This window comes from Drosophila montana, unplaced genomic scaffold (genome assembly GCF_035044405.1).
Source record: "Drosophila montana isolate Dmon_TW-CO22-7 unplaced genomic scaffold, ASM3504440v1 contig_3657_1, whole genome shotgun sequence".
In the NCBI taxonomy this organism is placed as follows: Eukaryota; Metazoa; Arthropoda; class Insecta; order Diptera; family Drosophilidae; genus Drosophila; species Drosophila montana.
The window spans coordinates 96,674-114,610 of NW_026998542.1; the positions used below are offsets into that span (position 1 = coordinate 96,674).

Consider the following 17,937-nt stretch of genomic DNA (forward strand, 5'->3'; position numbering starts at 1 on the left):
AAAGATTTTTTCAGAACATTATCGTTTCATTTTTAATGAGTCCGTTTTAATTCATAATACATATGTTTAATCACTTTATGCATGCTTTAGTTAAGGTGTATATGTATGTATGTATATATATATGTGTGTGTGTGTGTATGTATGTATATTCGCTAATTACTATTTATACAATTTATATAAATATAAAAAATTAAACGTTTCATAGACTTTGTTACAAATTTGTTAATATGTTTGTTTGCTGATAGCCACGCCTACGCTCCGCTCACACAATGCAGCATGTGTATAAAAATATGCAAAACTTTTAATACAATAAAGGAAATCCGTACATCTCCATCTAAAAACTTTTGTGGCAAAAAGATAGATGTACATTTTGAAAGCCGAACCACTCATAAGTTATGCTTAACTTTAGTCGGGCTGTGATAGATGAGCAGACGCTAATCAATTGTCTGACGTGCCGACGGATCATCGCGATCAATGGGCGGCGGTGAGGTAAGCACTTCCACGCTCTGCGCTGGTCCTGCGGTGAGGTAGCCCGCCGTTGGATTAATGCCTGAAAGCAGAAATATATACGATTACATATATAGTTTTAACTTATATCAATGGGTTGTATAGTTATCGAGGCTTGCAAGCGCCTTGTCCCCCTTTCGAAGCTTTAACTGGTTGGGAATTGTAAGAGTCAAGCAACGAAAAGAGTACAGCGTGTCCATTTTCTGTGTTTCACACTCATTTGATGCCCACCAGTCAAGTAGCCACGTATATTGGTGTCGGTTATGAAGAGATCGTGGCGTTGATCCTTGAACTCTGCCCAGACTGGATGCTTGAGCAATATTTGCGTGACACGATCGCCATAATTCAGATTGTGTGTCATGCCCTTGAGCGCAGCGACAATTTGTGCTTTGACCGCGGATGCATTATCCACGAACTCCAAACGACTGTCCAGTAGTCCCAGCAGAAACGGTATAAGACCCGCCTCAAGCGATTGACTGATCAAAGAGTCCTGTCGCGGGGAGTTAAGCGAGAGTGAATACGATTTTAATTTATAGCCCCTTGGTTACTTACATGCTGATGCTTGAAGAGACGACTCAGCGTTTCGCATGACTTCTCTATGCAATCCCGATTCTGTTCCATGCATCGTTTCACTGGAGCTATGCACTCCGTTTGCGAGATGGCCGCCACACAGAACTGGAATGGAAGGATTTGCAGTTAGGAATAGTCTCAAGATACTCAAACCCGGACGCACCTCGGACAGCGACAGCTGGTGTAATACTGATAGCGTGTTCTTTGGCTGCACAGAGAGCAGATTAAACAGCTTGGGTATGTGGCCCAGCACGGGTATATCGTCGGCCAGCACGGGCTGGGAGCGCAGCAGCTCTACCAGCGCTGTTGTCGACAAGTCCAACACATCCGGCTCCGTTGTGCTCTTGCTGATCTGCTCGACCACAAAGTCCAAGAGATCGGAGAGAAACTGTTTGGGCTTGCGTAATGTCCAGGCAGGATTGCTGACAAACAGGCGCAAATAGACGCCGGCGACAACAATCTCATTGGACACAATATCCTTCAGAATTTCGGGATCCTTCCACAGGTGTCGCGCATTTGTCTTTTGCTGCTGATAGAATCTGTTGCACGCCTCGGCGACCGCGTCGCACACATTCGAGCGCGTATTGTCGTTCCAGATCAGCTCCGGATGCTCGTGTATGGACTCAAACAACTGCACGGATGTCGGAGGTGATTCGATCATGGCATCGATGAATAGCGCAGGCAGAAACTTGGATACGGTTATTCGCACCTTGGGCCCGCTCAGACGATCCGCTGTCATTTTGGCCAAGATTTCGGCGCACATTTCGCGTATTTGCGGATTACGTGAATTGCAGAACATGTCCAGCAAATAGATGACAGCGCCCTTGGCCTGAGCCTCCTTGATCATCTCCTGGACGTTCATCAGGCCGGACAGAGTCTCCAGCACCTTGACCTGGCTGGCGCGCAGCTCGGGATCCTTGAGTGCCACCAAATAATTGCCAAGTATCTCGCAGGCAGCCACCTCCGAGACGCATTCCTTGTTGCGCGACACCAGGGCGACCACTTCCAGAGCCACAGCCTTCACACTGGAGTTCTGCCAATAATCAGACGAGTTAGATATATCTGTGAGAAGTTCTATCATATCATAATTCCTACTTACATCGGCGAAAATGTTGTTGGCCAGAAAGCCGAATATCATATCAAAATTGCCAATGCACTGGATCTCCACCTCGGCGTTTGTCTTGATCACCGCAATCAGCGCGCGCAGCACCATCGTTATGTGCAGCTCCAATTGGCCATCGTTGGCATAGTCATGTTTGGCCTGCTGCAGCGAGAGCTGATGCTCCGCTTGTGCGTCCGTTTCCAGCTTTTTGCGGCTCTTCGAGCGATTGTAGGCATTCAGCACCTCGTCGAAGGTGCCGACAGTTTTGACTTCCTGCTGCTGTTGCTGCTGCAGCTGGGGATGATTGGGCGCCAGCGTGGGCGTCAATATGCCATCGCTGCCCATTTTGGGCAGTGCGGCTGGAGCTGGGGCTGCTGCTGGCGACCGTTTGAATTGCAGAAACTGATAGGCATGCTTTAAGTACTCCAGCAGATCCATAATGAACTGCTTGGGCTGGGCAATGGGATGCGTGGGCATGTCGTTGTATATGCGTATGAATATGCCACCAATTTGCAGCTCATCCCTGGCAAAGTTAAAACATGATTAAATAGCTGATATAGAAGTATTTGACAAGGATCGGGGCTACCCACTTGTGCGCATCGAACTCGAAGCCGGCAACCAGCTCGTAGACTTGTGCAATATCCTCGTGTGTCTCCTTAGCGGAAGCCAGGCGCTGCTGTTCCAGGAAATCCTTGAGCTGTGCGCGCGTTCCATTGTCCCAGATGAGATACGGATTGCGCGTATTGGCCGTCAGCAGCTTGAGCACCTCGCTGTCCCGCACGCTCGCCAGCTGGTTGGCAATGTAGCGGGTCAGCAGGCGGTCCAGCACCTGCTTGATCAGCGTATTCTTCGGCTCACCCGTGACAATGTACTTCTGTTGAATGGCGTTCTGGCGGGCCAGCAGCTGCTGCTGCTGATTCTGCTGCTGGTCGCTGTCCGTGGGCGTGGAACTGGATGTGTCGCTGCTGCTGACGCTGGAATCCTGATTGGTGAGCACCGCCGGCTCCTTCTCCTTGCCCGTGGTTATGGCCAGCTGTTTGCTCTGCAGCGGATTTTGCGCATTTTGCGTATACGCCGAGTTGGTCGTTGATGACGCTGATGACGTTGATGGCTTCGGCTTGATGGCGGGCGCCGGCTTGGCTGTCAACGCGGGCGAGCTGGATTCGCTGCCGGCGGTGATGGGCTTGTGGCGCAGCTCCATGTCGTAGCCAGCCAGAGCTATGCAGCCGAGCACGGCCATTTTGGCCAGATTGTTGGCCAACTGCTGCTGGTTGGACTTGTCGCTAACCTCGACGCCGCTCTCGTCCAGCGTGTAGTCGTACTCGAAGATGAAGAGCAACAGCGACCAGAGTACACCGTTGCGCGATAGATTGCACTGCAGATCATAGTTATTGGCCGCCAGGCTGGTCACCAGGCTAACCGAGAGCGTGTGCTTGAAGTAGACCACACGGCAGACATCCGAGAGTAGCTGCGGCAGCTGTATAATCTTCTGTTTGCACTTCTCAAAGTTGCAGGCGACCTCAAAGCAGCGCGTCACATTCGAGATGACCTGGTAGTGCAGGGAATCCGGCTTCGAGTCCACGCCCAGTATGGAAACGCAGCGCGAATAAGCCTCCAGCAGCGCCTCGATGCCCTCCTCGCGGCGCAGCTCCTCGGCATTCAGCGCCGAGCAGTGAACTGTGTGATAGCACAGCTCCGAGGCGGCGGTCAATAGTTGCGCCTCCTTGGAGAAGAGCTCATCGTCGCGCGTCTCCAGCCGTATTGTCTTGATGAGCTGCGGATAGCCGGCGTACTTGTAAGGACGCAGCACTGCCAGGTGGTTAACAATAAGATTAGGATGAATTGGCAACCAAAGATATTTCCCACTCACCATCCGCATAGCGCTCGAAGAGAATGCTCTGTGTGCGCAAGATGAGCACTATGTTATTGGGATCGGGGCCGCCAGAGCTCCAGACGTTGCGCGAGCACAGAAACTCATAGGCCTGATTAACCTTTTCGAAGATCTCGCGGCCATTGGGATTCTTGTCCGGATGATACATTTGCGCCAGCCTGTAGTAGCTCTTGCGTATCATGGACTCGTCGGGCTTGGGCGTCTTGGTTAGATCAATGCCCAGATCCTGGTAGGCCTGCTGAATCGTCATCTGTGGCGGCTTCTTTTCCACCTCCTTGCGCCAGGCGTCCAGCGTGTGCTTGAGCAGCTGTACGGGATCCGAGATGGGCCAATTGGGAAACTTTCTGGTGTCGCACAAATGCCGCAAATAGTAGATGTGACAGAAGAGCTCGTTCTCCAGCTGCGGATAGCTGATCACAGGTATGGCTAGGTATGGATATCGGGCCATCGTATGGCCACGCAGACGCGGCGTGAAGTCGGCAATGTGTGCGGCAATCTTTTCGATGAGTAAGCGACGCATCTCCGAGCTCCAAATCACCTCGGGCGTATCGAATTCGCCCAGAAAGATTTCGGCAAACTTTTCGGCGCTGTAGTTCTCCAGGAAGCACACCATAGCCTCGGGCAGCAGCTGGCCCAGAATACTGCGATGCATAATGCCCGACTGCGAGGTCTGCAACGAAAGAGGGAAAGAAAACGTGAGCAGGGATTTGCTTGGGAAGATCAGGCAGTCACAGCCGCACCTCCTCGCTGCGGAATCCCTGCTTCATGTGCGTCATCTTCAGGAAACGTGTAATGGGCAGTATATTGCTGCCAGTGTACATGAGCATAAAATAGAACACGCCCGTCATATACACCTTGGGCATCTCGGGATTGTCCTCCATGATCTGGCAGAGCAGCGTAGCCACACGCTCCAACAGACCCGGATCATGCGTCAGACACACCTGCACCACATGCGGCAGGCAAATAAATTCGGAAAGCTTGCGCGACAGCTTGGGCCCGGGTATGAGTACAGCTACGCCGCTCTGAGTGCGGCTGGGAAAGAAGCTGGTGCACTTGATCAGTATGTCGAGTATCTTGGAAGCCAGCTCGGTCTCGTCGTACAGCGGCGTGCCCTTGGCTATAAGGCACCACTTCAGCTGAGGTATCTGTTGCAGCGAACGCCAGCCGTCCATGCCAATGGCCCAGCAGCGTGTCTTGGGCGTGATCTGGCCCTTGTGCCAGAGATCCTTCAGTTCCGAGTAGGTAATGGGTCCCTGACGCTCTGCTTTCTGCCCATCCTTTTCGATGTTATAGTACCAATCCTTCTCCTCATAGGCGGCCATATTGGGACCCGCCTCGATCACATTCGTTTTGGTATTCAATTGGGCGCGGCCCTTGTGCAAGTGCGCCAACGTCACTAAATCCACCAGACACTGGACATGATCAACCAAAGCGCGGCAATTGGACTTTTCCAGTACCAGACAGGATATCAGATTGATTAAGGCATCGCGCATCGAAGGAGATAGGCACTTCAAGGGAAATATTGAAAATTGATCAATTTAAATGTCAATCGAAAATTTTCGGTTCATCTTACGCGATCGCTGAGCTGCAGAATGTAGGACATGTCGCTGAACTTGCCAATCTCCTTGTGATAGCGTCTATAAACCTTGGCCAGCGCCTGCAGCGAAAAGACCGTCATCTGATCATCATTGACCCGCTGCCGGCACAGCACGCGTCGATACAAGGCATTAAAGAGCTCAATGCTGTCCAAATTAAAAGTTGAATAATTAGAAGAGAACTTTAGATGGAAGGGGAAGACGTACGGATCCTTAACCAGATTCTGCGGCCAGTCATCCTTCTCCAGTATCAGTCGTATGTAGTAGTCGCCAATTTTGATTTCCTCGGCGAGACATTGATAGCCCACTTCAAATTCCTGATAGTTCCAGGCGACAATCATCTGGCCAGCCAAGTCGCGATCGTTTAGGAACTGACGCAACTCATTCTCCAGGCACATGCGCAGCTCCTCGCGCGTCTGTTTGAATAAACGAACATATGATTTAATTTTGATTTAATTTTCCGGCAGGACTCGCTGCTCACCTTGTGATTCCATATCAGGTTGGGCAAACTGTGATCTTTGGCAAAATTGTAAAAGAAATAGGGCAAGTTGACAATGGCTTCGGTTGTTTTCTTCTTTTGGCGTCGATTGCGCAGCACCACCGGACGATTCTTGAGCGCCTGGGCGGCGCCATCCTGTTGCTCGATCAGATTCATGCCCCAGTGCTTGATGCCCTGCAGATGCTTCTCTATCACATTCTTGCGAGTTTTCTTGGAATGTTGTATTGCATATTTGAGATTATCGCGAAAGTTCAGTTTGTCCTCCTCGACGTCCGTGTCCGGCACGCTCTCCTCCGTCTCCAGGAACGTCAACAAGCCGGCCGGCTGCAATTAGACTTCGAGTTAAATACTGAAATTAAGCACAATCAGTGGGAAGTCTTACGAAAATGCGCTTGAATAGTTCCATGGCCTCCTCGCTGTCCGTTAGCCACAGTCCAATCAGGTGCCGCGACAGCTGGCGATGTGTTATTAATGTGGGATCATTGGAGGGCGTGTAGAGCGCCACCAGCAGATGGCGACAGAGCGCCGCCTCATCCAAGGCCAACGCCTGCATTTGCTGTGCCACATGCAGCTCACCCTCTTCGATGATGGCGCGCAGCACCAAGCCCGCACCCTTGACAATGGCCAGCGATGGATGCTGGAACAGCTTGTACAACGAACGTCCACGCTCGGCCACCAGCTCCAGCAGTATGTCAAACTGTTTGCCATCTGTCGTCTCGCTGTAAGGCACACACAACGCAAAGGTCATGAAGTCCAGCATGGCGGACAAAACCAGCGCACCGCTACCGTGGCTCTGCGGGCAAAGAAATTCAGAGTTAGTCATTCAGGTTTAGGTTTAGGTGGGACTCCACTTACCACATGCATGGTCCACATGTTGAGCAGGGTTTCCAGAAATGATTTCGATGATAATATGGAAGATTTGTTCAGCTGCTCCTGCTTAAGGTCATGGTCCGTGTTCACCGAATGCATCAGTGAGTTGATCATATCAATCGCCGAGTACGTGACGGCCAAGTCCTTCCGACGCAGTGCAGCCACAACCTTGGTGCCGATTATTTCGCGAAAGCTGCAAGACACAGAATATGCCCTATATAAAACCAAATCTGATGGACACTAAGAAAAGGTTTTGGAATGTAAATACATAGTACAAGTAGGAGTCGAGAGTGACACCTTCTGCCTGTTACATACATGCGCCCTTTTTACCTTTTCTCAATGGGTTCAGGGTATAAGAAATAACTATTTACCCCGGCAGATTTGTAAAGGCCGCATAGCCCACTTTGCTGGCCAGGAGACGCGTCAGCGCATGGAATATAGCCTCCAGTTCTGTGTTGGTCAGCTGAGCCGTCGGACTGTCCAGTTCCTTTTGAGCCAAGGCCTGCAATGCGCTGAGTATGAGCTTCTCCTTGTTCTCCGCAAACAGGCTCTGCCAAGAAATCAACATTAATTTACCAAAAATTCATCAATTGGCCATTAAACAGTTAAACTCACATCCTGGGTGACACTGTAGTTGAGTCCACTGTGCGGCACGTTGGCATTGAAGCGCTCGAGTATCTCATGGCGCTTGATGGGGTTATGAAAATTGTTGATAACCAGGCGCAATAGGTTGGCCTCCGTCTCCTCGTCGACGGAGCTGTTCAGGGGCACATAGCGCTTGCCGCGTGGCGTATTGCCAATGCGTATGTGGACATCCTGATTGCCACTGGAGCGCACCGCATCGAGCACAGTGGCCAGCAGGGAATCGCGATCGTTGGTGCTGTAGCTGCGCACAATGCCGTTCTTGTATTCGATGCAAAAACGCTGCAGATTGTCTTTATCGCGCACCAGCGCAAACACATCGGCCAGCGGGCGCAGCGTGCAGACGCTGTACGTTTGCGGATCGCGCTCCAGCAGCGTCACCTCGGTGAGGCAGAGTATGCGCTTGACTGGATCCGGATGCCGTGGCGTTATCTTTTGCACTGTGAACTCTGTCATGGAGGTCTGGAACTGATCACCGCTGTAAGGCACAGATAGTTAAATGATGTCCGGCTGATCTGCACTCAGAGCTGTGAGACTTGCCTGTATTTGCCAAAGCGCTGGCGATCGAATTTCTCGCGCGTTATTTGACTCTTGAGTATTTTGGTTTCGATGCCGAGAAACTGGGCGGAGCGTTGGACAATATTCTGTACGATCTCATGATGATTGAGCGCCTTGAACATGTGCAGACGGCTGAAGCCGCCGTAGGCCATCACGATGCCATTATCATAGTCCGAGATGCCTGCTTAAAACGTGCGCGTAAACGGAAAAATCACAACGATCAGTGCGAAAAACAAACAGAACAGAAAAATGAAAACAAAGCGAACACGTATTAAAATGTGAAACAAGACAACAGAGCATTGGCACATTAGCTGGAACATTGTTGTTTAAAGCAGGGATTATAGAGCCCTGCATCGCTCAATTCAATAAACTCGGTTGCTCGATCGATTTAAACGAAACCCGACAGGCTCCAGCTTTTGAATTTGGAGCGAATAAACGATTAAACAAACATTAAGACATTTACACAAACAAAGTTCAATACGCTCGAGTCAGCAACTTGTTTGTGCTGTCGAGTTTAATGCGAGCTCGATCAGATCGAGCTTATATGAGTCTTGCCCGTTTCAGTTGCCTCGATGCAGGATTCTAGTGGAGTATTTAGAGCAATGCCTTTCGCATTTACAAGCCTTGCTATAGGTACCTATTATTCCGTCAATATCCTTGTACATATAGCTAGTCAGCACATCGTTCGTGGTGGGATCCAACTGATCCAAGGAGCAGGGCGTAACCTCCAGCACAGTGGGCAAACTAATGCCCGACCAATGGTATTTATACGCATTGAAACGCTGCGGCAAAGAAAAACTCATTTCAGATAAACGACAATCAATATCGAAGAAATATTTGCTTACGAGAGCATTTTTGGGCTTGTCAGCGAATTCCCTGTAATATTTCAATATGGAGCTGAGTATATCGTTGCGATATTCCGAGGAAAGTTTGATCGTATCCAGTTTCTTGTCTTTTTTTATGGTTAGCACAAACTCATTGGGTATCTGCGGGCGCAAAAACAAATTTATTAACAAAACAGCTCGCAATATGCATTACATATTTATGTATATAAACTTACATTCGTGGTTTTTGCGGGTGCGGCGGCTACAATATCCGAGTAGGTCCAGCGATTTGTTAGGTCAAATCTGTCCGGATTGTAGGTGGAGATGCCGGTGGTGCCAATAGAGAGAATGCGCTTATATTTACCCTTCCACGAGTGCTTGGTCACAATGAAGCACTCCAGATCCACATGCTCCCGCGGCGGCAACATCTTCGCGCAAGAATCTAAACTTTTTGCAATTGCTGTGCACTGTAACTTTACGCCACTAGATAACAAGACTGCAAGAGGGAAAGAGAATAGAATAGATGTTTGTTTGACAGTTGAAGTTGTACAGCTGATTCATGGTACTGATTGTCCAAAAAATGTAAATTTACTGCTGATTAATCAAGTGGCCTGGGCTCGGATACTTATCAGCGGCGGTCGCGGCCCACACGACCGACAACAAAGACCGAAAAGGGGAGTAAACGTGACGACGACGGCGACGTCGACGACAACGAAGTGCTGCGACTTTTGGTTCCAATCAGAAGCAGCGGCGTTGCTAATTAGCTTAAGTGTTTTGCTGTTGCAGCGCATCCGTTGGTTTGCTCACCTTAAACATTTAAAGCATTTCAACTGCTAGCACTTAAGTTGAACAAATTATTGTTGATTGATACTATTACTATTATAGTTTTTAGTTATTTGCAATTTTTGCATTTGCATTTTTTACAACAGCAGCGCAAGCAATGTGACCAATGGTTTAAAGCGCTAAAAATACCAAAAAATCGGATTAAAATATACCAGGGCTGCAATTGATAACCAGCAGCAAACTAACGATGACTCATAATAAGCAGCCATAAAACAATATCCACTAGAGCAACGTTTCACTGCAATAATTTATAATAATTCGTGCAAAGTATTATTTATGGCACAGAACGCGTTTATTCCTTCATTTATTGAGATTGCATCATCTGCAGGAATGCCACTTATTTATTAATTAGTCGCTCAGTGCTGTGCATAGGGCTACCAAAAATAAATATCGACAGCTTACTGGACGATAACATATCGATAAAGTACTTTTGAGCGCGCTTTGCACAGCAACGAAAATATATTCAATTTGCATGTGCAAATGCTGCGCCAAGTAATATAATTAATTATTTGCATTTTCACACAACTCAAATTAATTTGCAACATTGTAGCGAGTCTCGCTAAGTCTTATATATGAGTTTACAGACCTTATTTTTTAAACAATAAAACTCACTTTGATTTGGCTTAACTATAATTAAAAAGTTTATTTGATTGCGTGCAGATATAAATGTGTTTCTGCTGTAATCTGTGTTGCATAAAACGTACTTTTATCTAAATGCAAATAAAGATGGCAGAGTTTATGTATTTATGTATGCAAGTATGTGTGTGTGTGTGTGTGTCTACGTATGTATAAAAATTCAAGATAAAAATCTCACAGTAACAAAAGCAAAACAAACAATTAAAACAATTGGACGACGATTCGTATTTTACACAAATGATGCTGCATTATCTCAAACTGAGCTCTAGTATATATAGATATATGTGTGTGTATAGTGTGATAAAATATATGTAGATAATCTTATGGGCACGCACTGCTCCCGTTCCAACTGGAACTTCGTATCGTTCCAGTTGGAACAATATAAGGCGCGTGGGTTGATTTTATAGCCAGGTGATGGCATATCTCACATGCAGAGTGCGTAAATGATTAAATGACGGAAAAATGTTGACAATGATAAGATGAGGGCTAAGTCTTAGACACACTTTACAAAAGAACCTAAGCATAGTTATCTTTATCTTTTATATCCACAAGCATCACAAGCACATGGAACTGGTTCGCGCTCAGACTTTCGTGTGTATGTGTAAGTGTGTGTGTGTGTCCAAATTGATTGCTATAATGCTTGGCCAGATCGGATGAGCAGCAGGCAGGTCAGCAGGAGCATTTGTTCTTGGCATCGGCGCTGGCATCTGCCGCACTCAGATTGAATTTCTCGTCATCGTTTGCATCGGCAGTTATCAGTTTGTCATTGATGAGTATCTGGAGGATCGGGAATTAGAGATTAGCTGATATACAATCTCTATAGAGAGAGAGAGAGTCTTGACTCACCTTATTCACCAAAGCGCGTGCGGCCTCGTCGATGTTGATGTTCTCCTTGGCGGAGGTCTCGAACCAGCCGGCGAATCCATTCTCCCGCACATACTCATCCATGCGCTCCGGCTGCGTGACAATGCCCTGTTTCTCCTGGTCGCACTGCAATGGGATGGGATTATAGTTTGATCGTATGTGAAGCTGTTCTCTCTCCATTTACCTTGTTGGCCAGCAGTATGCAGGGTATGGGACTGCCATCGGGCAGCTGGACCTTCGAGTCCAGATCCTCCTTCCACTTGCTGACGCAATCGAAGGTGCCGCTGCGCGTCACATCGAACACAATAAAGGCGCCGACGGCCTCCTTGTAGTAGACTCGCGTCATATTCCCGAAACGCTCCTGTCCGGCTATGTCCCAGAGCTGCAGACGGACTATCGTATTGGCGTCCCAGTGGAGCACCTTGAGGGCGAAGTCGACGCCAATGGTGGCGCGATAATTCTGGCTGAAGAACTGATGGACATAGCGCTTGATGAAGGACGTCTTGCCAGTGCCCAGCTCCCCGATGACTAGAATCTTGTACAGATGTTCGCGCTTCTCGCCGCTCGCCGCAGACATGATGGTCTGGAAAGAGAGAGACAGAGAGAGGGAGAGATGGAATCAATAGCTGTGGTTAGACTAGTTGAATGACACACACAAAGAGAGAGAGACGGGGGAGAGAGGGGGTGGTCGGGTTGAGGTATCGCCTGACGGGGGCAATCACTTGTGCGGCTTCTTAAATGCGACAGCAACTGCGACTGCGACGGCGACTGCGACGGCGACAGAGATTGGACGCAAGACCTTACCGGTTCCATTTCCTGATCCATGGTCAAATCACCGAAGGCCGGCATGGGCTTGGACTGCTCCAGTTCCTCCTCCTGCTCCTGCTCCTGCTCCGATTGGGTGTCCTCGTTGGAGTACTCACTGGCCACCGACTGATAGCGCAGCGTTTCCCGCCTGCCCTCAATGCTGTCGTGATCGCTGAGCGCAAATTGTGGCTGCTGCTGCTTAAAGCTGAGCCGGCGCAAACTGGAATCACTTGGCTCTTCGCTGGAGCTGGGCTGCTGTGTGGCGGCGACGGCGGCGGCGGCCAAGGCAGCCTCATACGCGTCCACGGGCGAACGGACGGCGCTGCCAACGGCAAAGCGGACCACTGGTGGGGCGACTGTGTCCTGGTTGGATGTGGTCTGTGCGCTCTCCGCTAGCGAAACGGCGTCCGCTTGCTCCTCCACGTCGCTCAGACTGACCGCTGGTGGTGACCCCGCTGGCAGCGGAGGTGGCGCAGTGGTAGGCAGCACGGGTAGGGATTCGGGTTCTGGGCTGGTCGGCGTCTCGAGCGCCTGCTTGGCTGTTGCGATGGCAGCCGTTGTGCCGTTGCGTGTCAGGCGTTGTCCGCGCTGCTGTTGTTGCATCAATGCCCGCTCCTTGCGGCTGCTCAGGCTGGTGCTAGTGATGCGCTCTGGTCCGCTGCTGCTGGCGTACTGATGATTGCTGCCGCTCGCCCGGCTCGGCTTTGCGGGCGCTCGTTCGCGCGGCGGCGTATCGCGCCTGCTCTCCGTGATAACGATTTTCTCCTCCGTTGTTGCTTCTCTCAGCTGCTGCTTCTTCTTCTGCTGCTGCTGAGCAGTTGCCTCTTTGGATACCTTGGCTACAATTAGCTTAGTCGTGCGACTCGTCGTGTCTTTTGTGGTCAACGTTGTTGTCGTTCTCTCAACACTCGCTGCTGCAGTTGCTCCAGTTGCTGCTCCAATTGCTGCTGCTGTCTCTGCTGGTGTCGGGTTCAGGTAATCCGTTTCGCTGACTGCGCTCGTGCTCTTTTTGCCTTTGCCTTTGGCCAGCGTCTCGACTTTCTTGCCGCTGATGGTTATCTGCAGCGTGTTGGCTCCACTTCCCTCCAATCCCAGTCCGCGCTCCCTGCTGCCGCTGCTGCTGCTTCTTCTCAGGCTGAGCTCATCGCTGTGCGGTCGCACTTTGGTCTTGGGCCTGAGGCTGCCCAGCAGCAGGCGCCTCGTGAGGCTCTGCTTCTTTGGATCGCCTTTTGGTACGCTCTCGTTGCTGCTCAAATTCTCCGCCAGCTGCTCCGCGCTGCGTGGCTTCTGCTTGGCTAAATTCTTGCTCGGCTTTTTGCTGGTCTTGGACAGACTGCGAAAGGCGGCCGAGAAGCGCGAACGTGCTTTGATCTTTGCTGGGAACTGTTCCTCCTCCTCCTGCTGATCCTCCTTCTCCTGCTGCTCCTGCTGCTGCTCCTGCTGCAGTTGCTCCTGCTCTGCTTTGGACGCTTTGCTTGTGCTCGCCTCGTTGTCAGCGTTTTGCATATTACAAGCGCTTCGATTGGAATTTCAGCAAGCGGAGCAAGTTGGAGCCATGGATCAGTTAACCTGGAGATCCTTTGCAGCACCTTGGAATAGCAACGGATTAAGCGACCGCAACGAGCATTTAACGAACGCGCACTGAAATTCGCATTGCCGCCGTCTGGGTTTATATAAATTTGTTTAACGCCTCAGAGGGCAACCGACCCCCCCTTGGCTGTGGTGAGCCCCCAAAATGGTTTTAGATTACCTAGCTCAAAAAAAGAGACGAAACGCTTACCAACACTGGCAGCAGCAGCAGCACTTGCCTAGCGTGAGAGCTGCGTTAACTGAATGCGCCGGCTCAGTCTTGGAACAGTCGCTTATCAATCAATTTTGGTGCACAAAGCCGGCGGCTTTATTCGCATTCGCCTCTTGACCAGCTGCAGCTGCATGCAATGAATGCGTCTCCACTCTCGCTGACGTACTTGCTCCAAAATAGCCGCCAAGTGTAACATTCGGCTCAAGGTCCGAGCGGAATCTGTGCGTCAATCAGGCGTGAGGGCCAACTAACTGCGGAGGTGTTCCTCGGGCCAGACCTGACCGTGTACAAAGCCCATTGAGGCAGCAAAAATGCATTGACACGCACTTCGCGGGCTTCCTTTTACAACAGCTGAGGATTTGTCGAAAGAGTCGCTCAAGAATCTCAAAGCTGGGTGGGTGGTAAGGCGGTTCGCTGGTCGGATTGGGCTCGCATGCATTTGCATATAGAATTACGTTTATTGCAAAACGTCGTGGTAAGCCACAATAAAGACATATCGCACACATATGTATATACAATTACGCGGGCATTAGACTAGTTTCGCTCTGTGGAAGCGGGAGAGCATGCGGAAGATAAAGCCTGATGTCATTGCGAATCTCACGTAACCCAAAGCTGCGCCACGCTCAATTTGGAGCAGTCTAAATATAACCAAGTGGAGGCTATATCATTGCCAGATCTGCGCCCGCACTTGTCACACAGACATTTTGCGGTTTTCCCTCTGAGAAGACTCTTTATCAGCATTCCATATTCTATTCGAATATATTATATATTCCAGAGCTATCTCATTAAAAGTAAAATGGGGAAAACTATTCTCGGCGCATTCCCATTTCCATAATCAATGCAGGAATATGCAAAATGTGCTCCAATTTGTAACAAACTGTTTATGCACAACTCAACTGAAGCTTTTGATGGGGAACTGCAAGACAATTAGAATATGTTATGTTACCCCCCTAGTTGACTTTTTAAAAATAATATTAAATCTGACGGCATTACTTGAATTCTTTAAAAGAGCAGAGTAGTGCGAAATATGCAGTGTGAAAGCTAGGAGAGGATGAGATTACACACAGAGAAAAAGATAGAGAGTTAAAAAAAAAACGAGAGGGTGGCTAGACTAATAAGAGAGAAGGAGAGAGAGAGAGAGAAGGAGAAAGAGAGAGAGAGACGAAAGAGAGAGAGAGAGAGAGATACGTTAGAGAGAGAGAGAGAGAGAGACGAAATAGAGAGAGTGAGACGAAAGAGAGAGAGAGAGACAGAGACGAAAGAGAGAGAGAGAGAGAGAGACAAGAAAGAGAGGGAGGGAGAGAGACGACAAAATGAGAAAGATAGAGAGGCAGAGAGAGAGAAACTAAAGAGAGGGATAGAGAGAGTGAAAGAGAGAGAGCGAGAGAGAGAGAGCGAGAGAGAGAGAGCGAGAGAGAGAGAGACGAAAGAGAGAGAGAGAGAGAGAGGCGAAAGAGAGAGAGACAGACGAAAGAGAGAGACGATAAAGTAAGAGAGAGACAGAAAGAGAGAGACAGAAAGAGAGAGAGAGATATAGTAGATAGAGAGAGTTTATAATACCTTTCACAATTACACACACAAACGAATCCAACTCACAATAACACATTTATATACACAAACACACTTGACTAAAATCACAGCAAAACGCGCAGGCCCTACATGAAATTATGAGAATCGCATAGGAAGGCGCTTCAGCAAAATTTAAAAATGCGTTACGTTTAAATAAACCAAGTTGCGGGAAGTGTAAGCTAAACCATTTAATACATTTGATTGAGCCGGAAAAATAGGAGAGATATACAGAGAGGGTAGAGAGGGGAGCATATATAGAGAGCGAGAGCGAGAGAGAAGGAGAGAGAGCGAGAGAGAGGGAGAGAGAGAGAGATAGGGAGGGGGAAGAGAAAGCTGCCTTATATATATTTTCTTCGCCTTCTTTTTATACATTTAACATTTTCATCAACTTTTAAGCCCCTTTAAAGCTTTACACGTATGCATAACCCTTTTTTACGCCTTTTGTTAACTTGTGTTTACTCTTTAGACAGATTTAATAGGAATTTCCAGAGACACGTGCTGTTTCACCTCAGAATTTTACGATAGGCATTCGAAATTCACTTTCGACTAAACCAGAAATTCTTTTGTGCTCGTGCAAATGTTTGCACGCAATCGACAAAGGGCAAAGTAAGTCAACTGAGGCCAAGACAGGGCAAGGGGTAAGCGGGCATTTAAAGCATTTCGCTTAAGCGTTGCAATTACCAACGACCCCATTCCAGACAAAAGCCGCACGGATATGCCCGGGGCGTCAATGTGGAAGGCCGAAAGTGGAGCCCGGCTAGGAGAAACATGGCATTAGATAGCTTGTGGCAAGCAGGTCACAGGTCACGAGGTGTATTAAAGCTCTTTGTTATTTTCCCAAATTTTCAGCTAAATCACGAAAATAGTTTCATATGCCTGCCTAAAAGAAGCCGCTCAATTCCCCAAGCTGCAGCAAACACATTCTGAGTACTTTGTTGTTTGTTGTTGTTTTTTTGCATGCTGCACGCAAGCATTTGGCCTGTGGGCGTAATATTAGTGGGCGTGGTTATGCAAGTTGCAAGCACAAATAAATAACACTTTACTCAAGGGGAAATTCAATTTTCTATATAGGCAATTTTCTGTATGCCACGAAAGTATGCAACACTTTTGTTAAGTGTTGGAAAAAATATGCAATGCTTAAAAACATTAAATTTCTCTAGTTGAATTAGTTGGCTTTTTATAGAGAAAATATAGCTAATATATGATTTTATATATTATAATTTATTATTATTAAAAGAGAAGTTGTATATGTATCTGTATCTGTATCTGTATCTGTATCTGTATCTGTATCTGTATCTGTATCTGTATCTGTATCTGTATCTGTATCTGTATCTGTATCTGTATCTGTATCTGTATCTGTATCTGTATCTGTATCTGTATCTGTATCTGTATCTGTATCTGTATCTGTATCTGTATCTGTATCTGTATCTGTATCTGTATCTGTATCTGTATCTGTATCTGTATCTGTATCTGTATCTGTATCTGTATCTGTATCTGTATCTGTATCTGTATCTGTATCTGTATCTGTATCTGTATCTGTATCTGTATCTGTATCTGTATCTGTATCTGTATCTGTATCTGTATCTGTATCTGTATCTGTATCTGTATCTGTATCTGTATCTGTATCTGTATCTGTATCTGTATCTGTATCTGTATCTGTATCTGTATCTGTATCTGTATCTGTATCTGTATCTGTATCTGTATCTGTATCTGTATCTGTATCTGTATCTGTATCTGTATCTGTATCTGTATCTGTATCTGTATCTGTATCTGTATCTGTATCTGTATCTGTATCTGTATCTGTATCTGTATCTGTATCTGTATCTGTATCTGTATCTGTATCTGTATCTGTATCTGTATCTGTATCTGTATCTGTATCTGTATCTGTATCTGTATCTGTATCTGTATCTGTATCTGTATCTGTATCTGTATCTGTATCTGTATCTGTATCTGTATCTGTATCTGTATCTGTATCTGTATCTGTATCTGTATCTGTATCTGTATCTGTATCTGTATCTGTATCTGTATCTGTATCTGTATCTGTATCTGTATCTGTATCTGTATCTGTATCTGTATCTGTATCTGTATCTGTATCTGTATCTGTATCTGTATCTGTATCTGTATCTGTATCTGTATCTGTATCTGTATCTGTATCTGTATCTGTATCTGTATCTGTATCTGTATCTGTATCTGTATCTGTATCTGTATCTGTATCTGTATCTGTATCTGTATCTGTATCTGTATCTGTATCTGTATCTGTATCTGTATCTGTATCTGTATCTGTATCTGTATCTGTATCTGTATCTGTATCTGTATCTGTATCTGTATCTGTATCTGTATCTGTATCTGTATCTGTATC

At 47.7% G+C, this 17,937-nt stretch overlaps 2 protein-coding genes across 3 annotated transcripts; both read right to left on the bottom strand.

Moving 5' to 3' along the window:
• Positions 1–5: 5 nt before the first annotated feature.
• Rme-8 (receptor mediated endocytosis 8) lies at positions 6–10,012 on the bottom strand. 2 transcript variants are annotated; one of them, XM_064692837.1, is made up of 20 exons: positions 9,866–10,012; positions 9,295–9,554; positions 9,080–9,220; positions 8,872–9,016; positions 8,217–8,415; positions 7,650–8,154; positions 7,406–7,584; positions 7,020–7,227; positions 6,547–6,957; positions 6,147–6,488; positions 5,873–6,081; positions 5,644–5,812; positions 4,811–5,578; positions 4,050–4,740; positions 2,770–3,988; positions 2,177–2,702; positions 1,241–2,110; positions 1,060–1,182; positions 739–997; positions 6–550 (listed from the first exon to the last, which is right to left on the bottom strand). In XM_064692837.1, the coding sequence occupies exons 2-20, from the start codon at positions 9,484–9,486 to the stop codon at positions 435–437; spliced, it is 7,272 nt and encodes a 2,423-aa protein (XP_064548907.1). In that variant the 5' UTR covers positions 9,487–9,554; positions 9,866–10,012; the 3' UTR covers positions 6–434. The 2 variants fall into 2 exon arrangements, with proteins under 2 accessions (XP_064548907.1, XP_064548906.1); XM_064692836.1 differs by having other exon boundaries at positions 8,217–8,418.
• A 501-nt stretch (positions 10,013–10,513) lies between these two features.
• On the bottom strand, positions 10,514–13,843 carry Rab32 (RAS oncogene family member Rab32). The gene is made up of 4 exons (XM_064692849.1): positions 12,206–13,843; positions 11,586–11,984; positions 11,384–11,527; positions 10,514–11,314 (listed from the first exon to the last, which is right to left on the bottom strand). Exons 1-4 carry the CDS (start codon positions 13,712–13,714, stop codon positions 11,207–11,209), a joined length of 2,160 nt encoding a protein of 719 aa, XP_064548919.1. The 5' UTR covers positions 13,715–13,843; the 3' UTR covers positions 10,514–11,206.
• Positions 13,844–17,937: the final 4,094 nt, after the last annotated feature.

What these genes read in the sequence shown, in the direction of transcription:
- Rab32 (XM_064692849.1), bottom strand. Translation starts at nt 13,714, where the DNA reads ATGCAAAACGCTGACAACGAGGCGAGCACAAGCAAAGCGTCCAAAGCA. An exon ending in TGGATCAGGAAATGGAACCG is followed by an intron (nt 11,985 to 12,205) that starts GTAAGGTCTTGC and finishes CTCTCTTTCCAG; the next exon opens with ACCATCATGTCTGCGGCGAG. An exon ending in CACGCGCTTTGGTGAATAAG is followed by an intron (nt 11,315 to 11,383) that starts GTGAGTCAAGAC and finishes CCGATCCTCCAG; the next exon opens with ATACTCATCAATGACAAACT.
- Rme-8 (XM_064692836.1), bottom strand. Translation starts at nt 9,486, where the DNA reads ATGTTGCCGCCGCGGGAGCATGTGGATCTGGAGTGCTTCATTGTGACC. An exon ending in CAGCGCTTTGGCAAATACAG is followed by an intron (nt 8,155 to 8,216) that starts GCAAGTCTCACA and finishes TGTGCCTTACAG; the next exon opens with CGGTGATCAGTTCCAGACCT. An exon ending in CAGAATCTGGTTAAGGATCC is followed by an intron (nt 5,813 to 5,872) that starts GTACGTCTTCCC and finishes TAATTTGGACAG; the next exon opens with CATTGAGCTCTTTAATGCCT.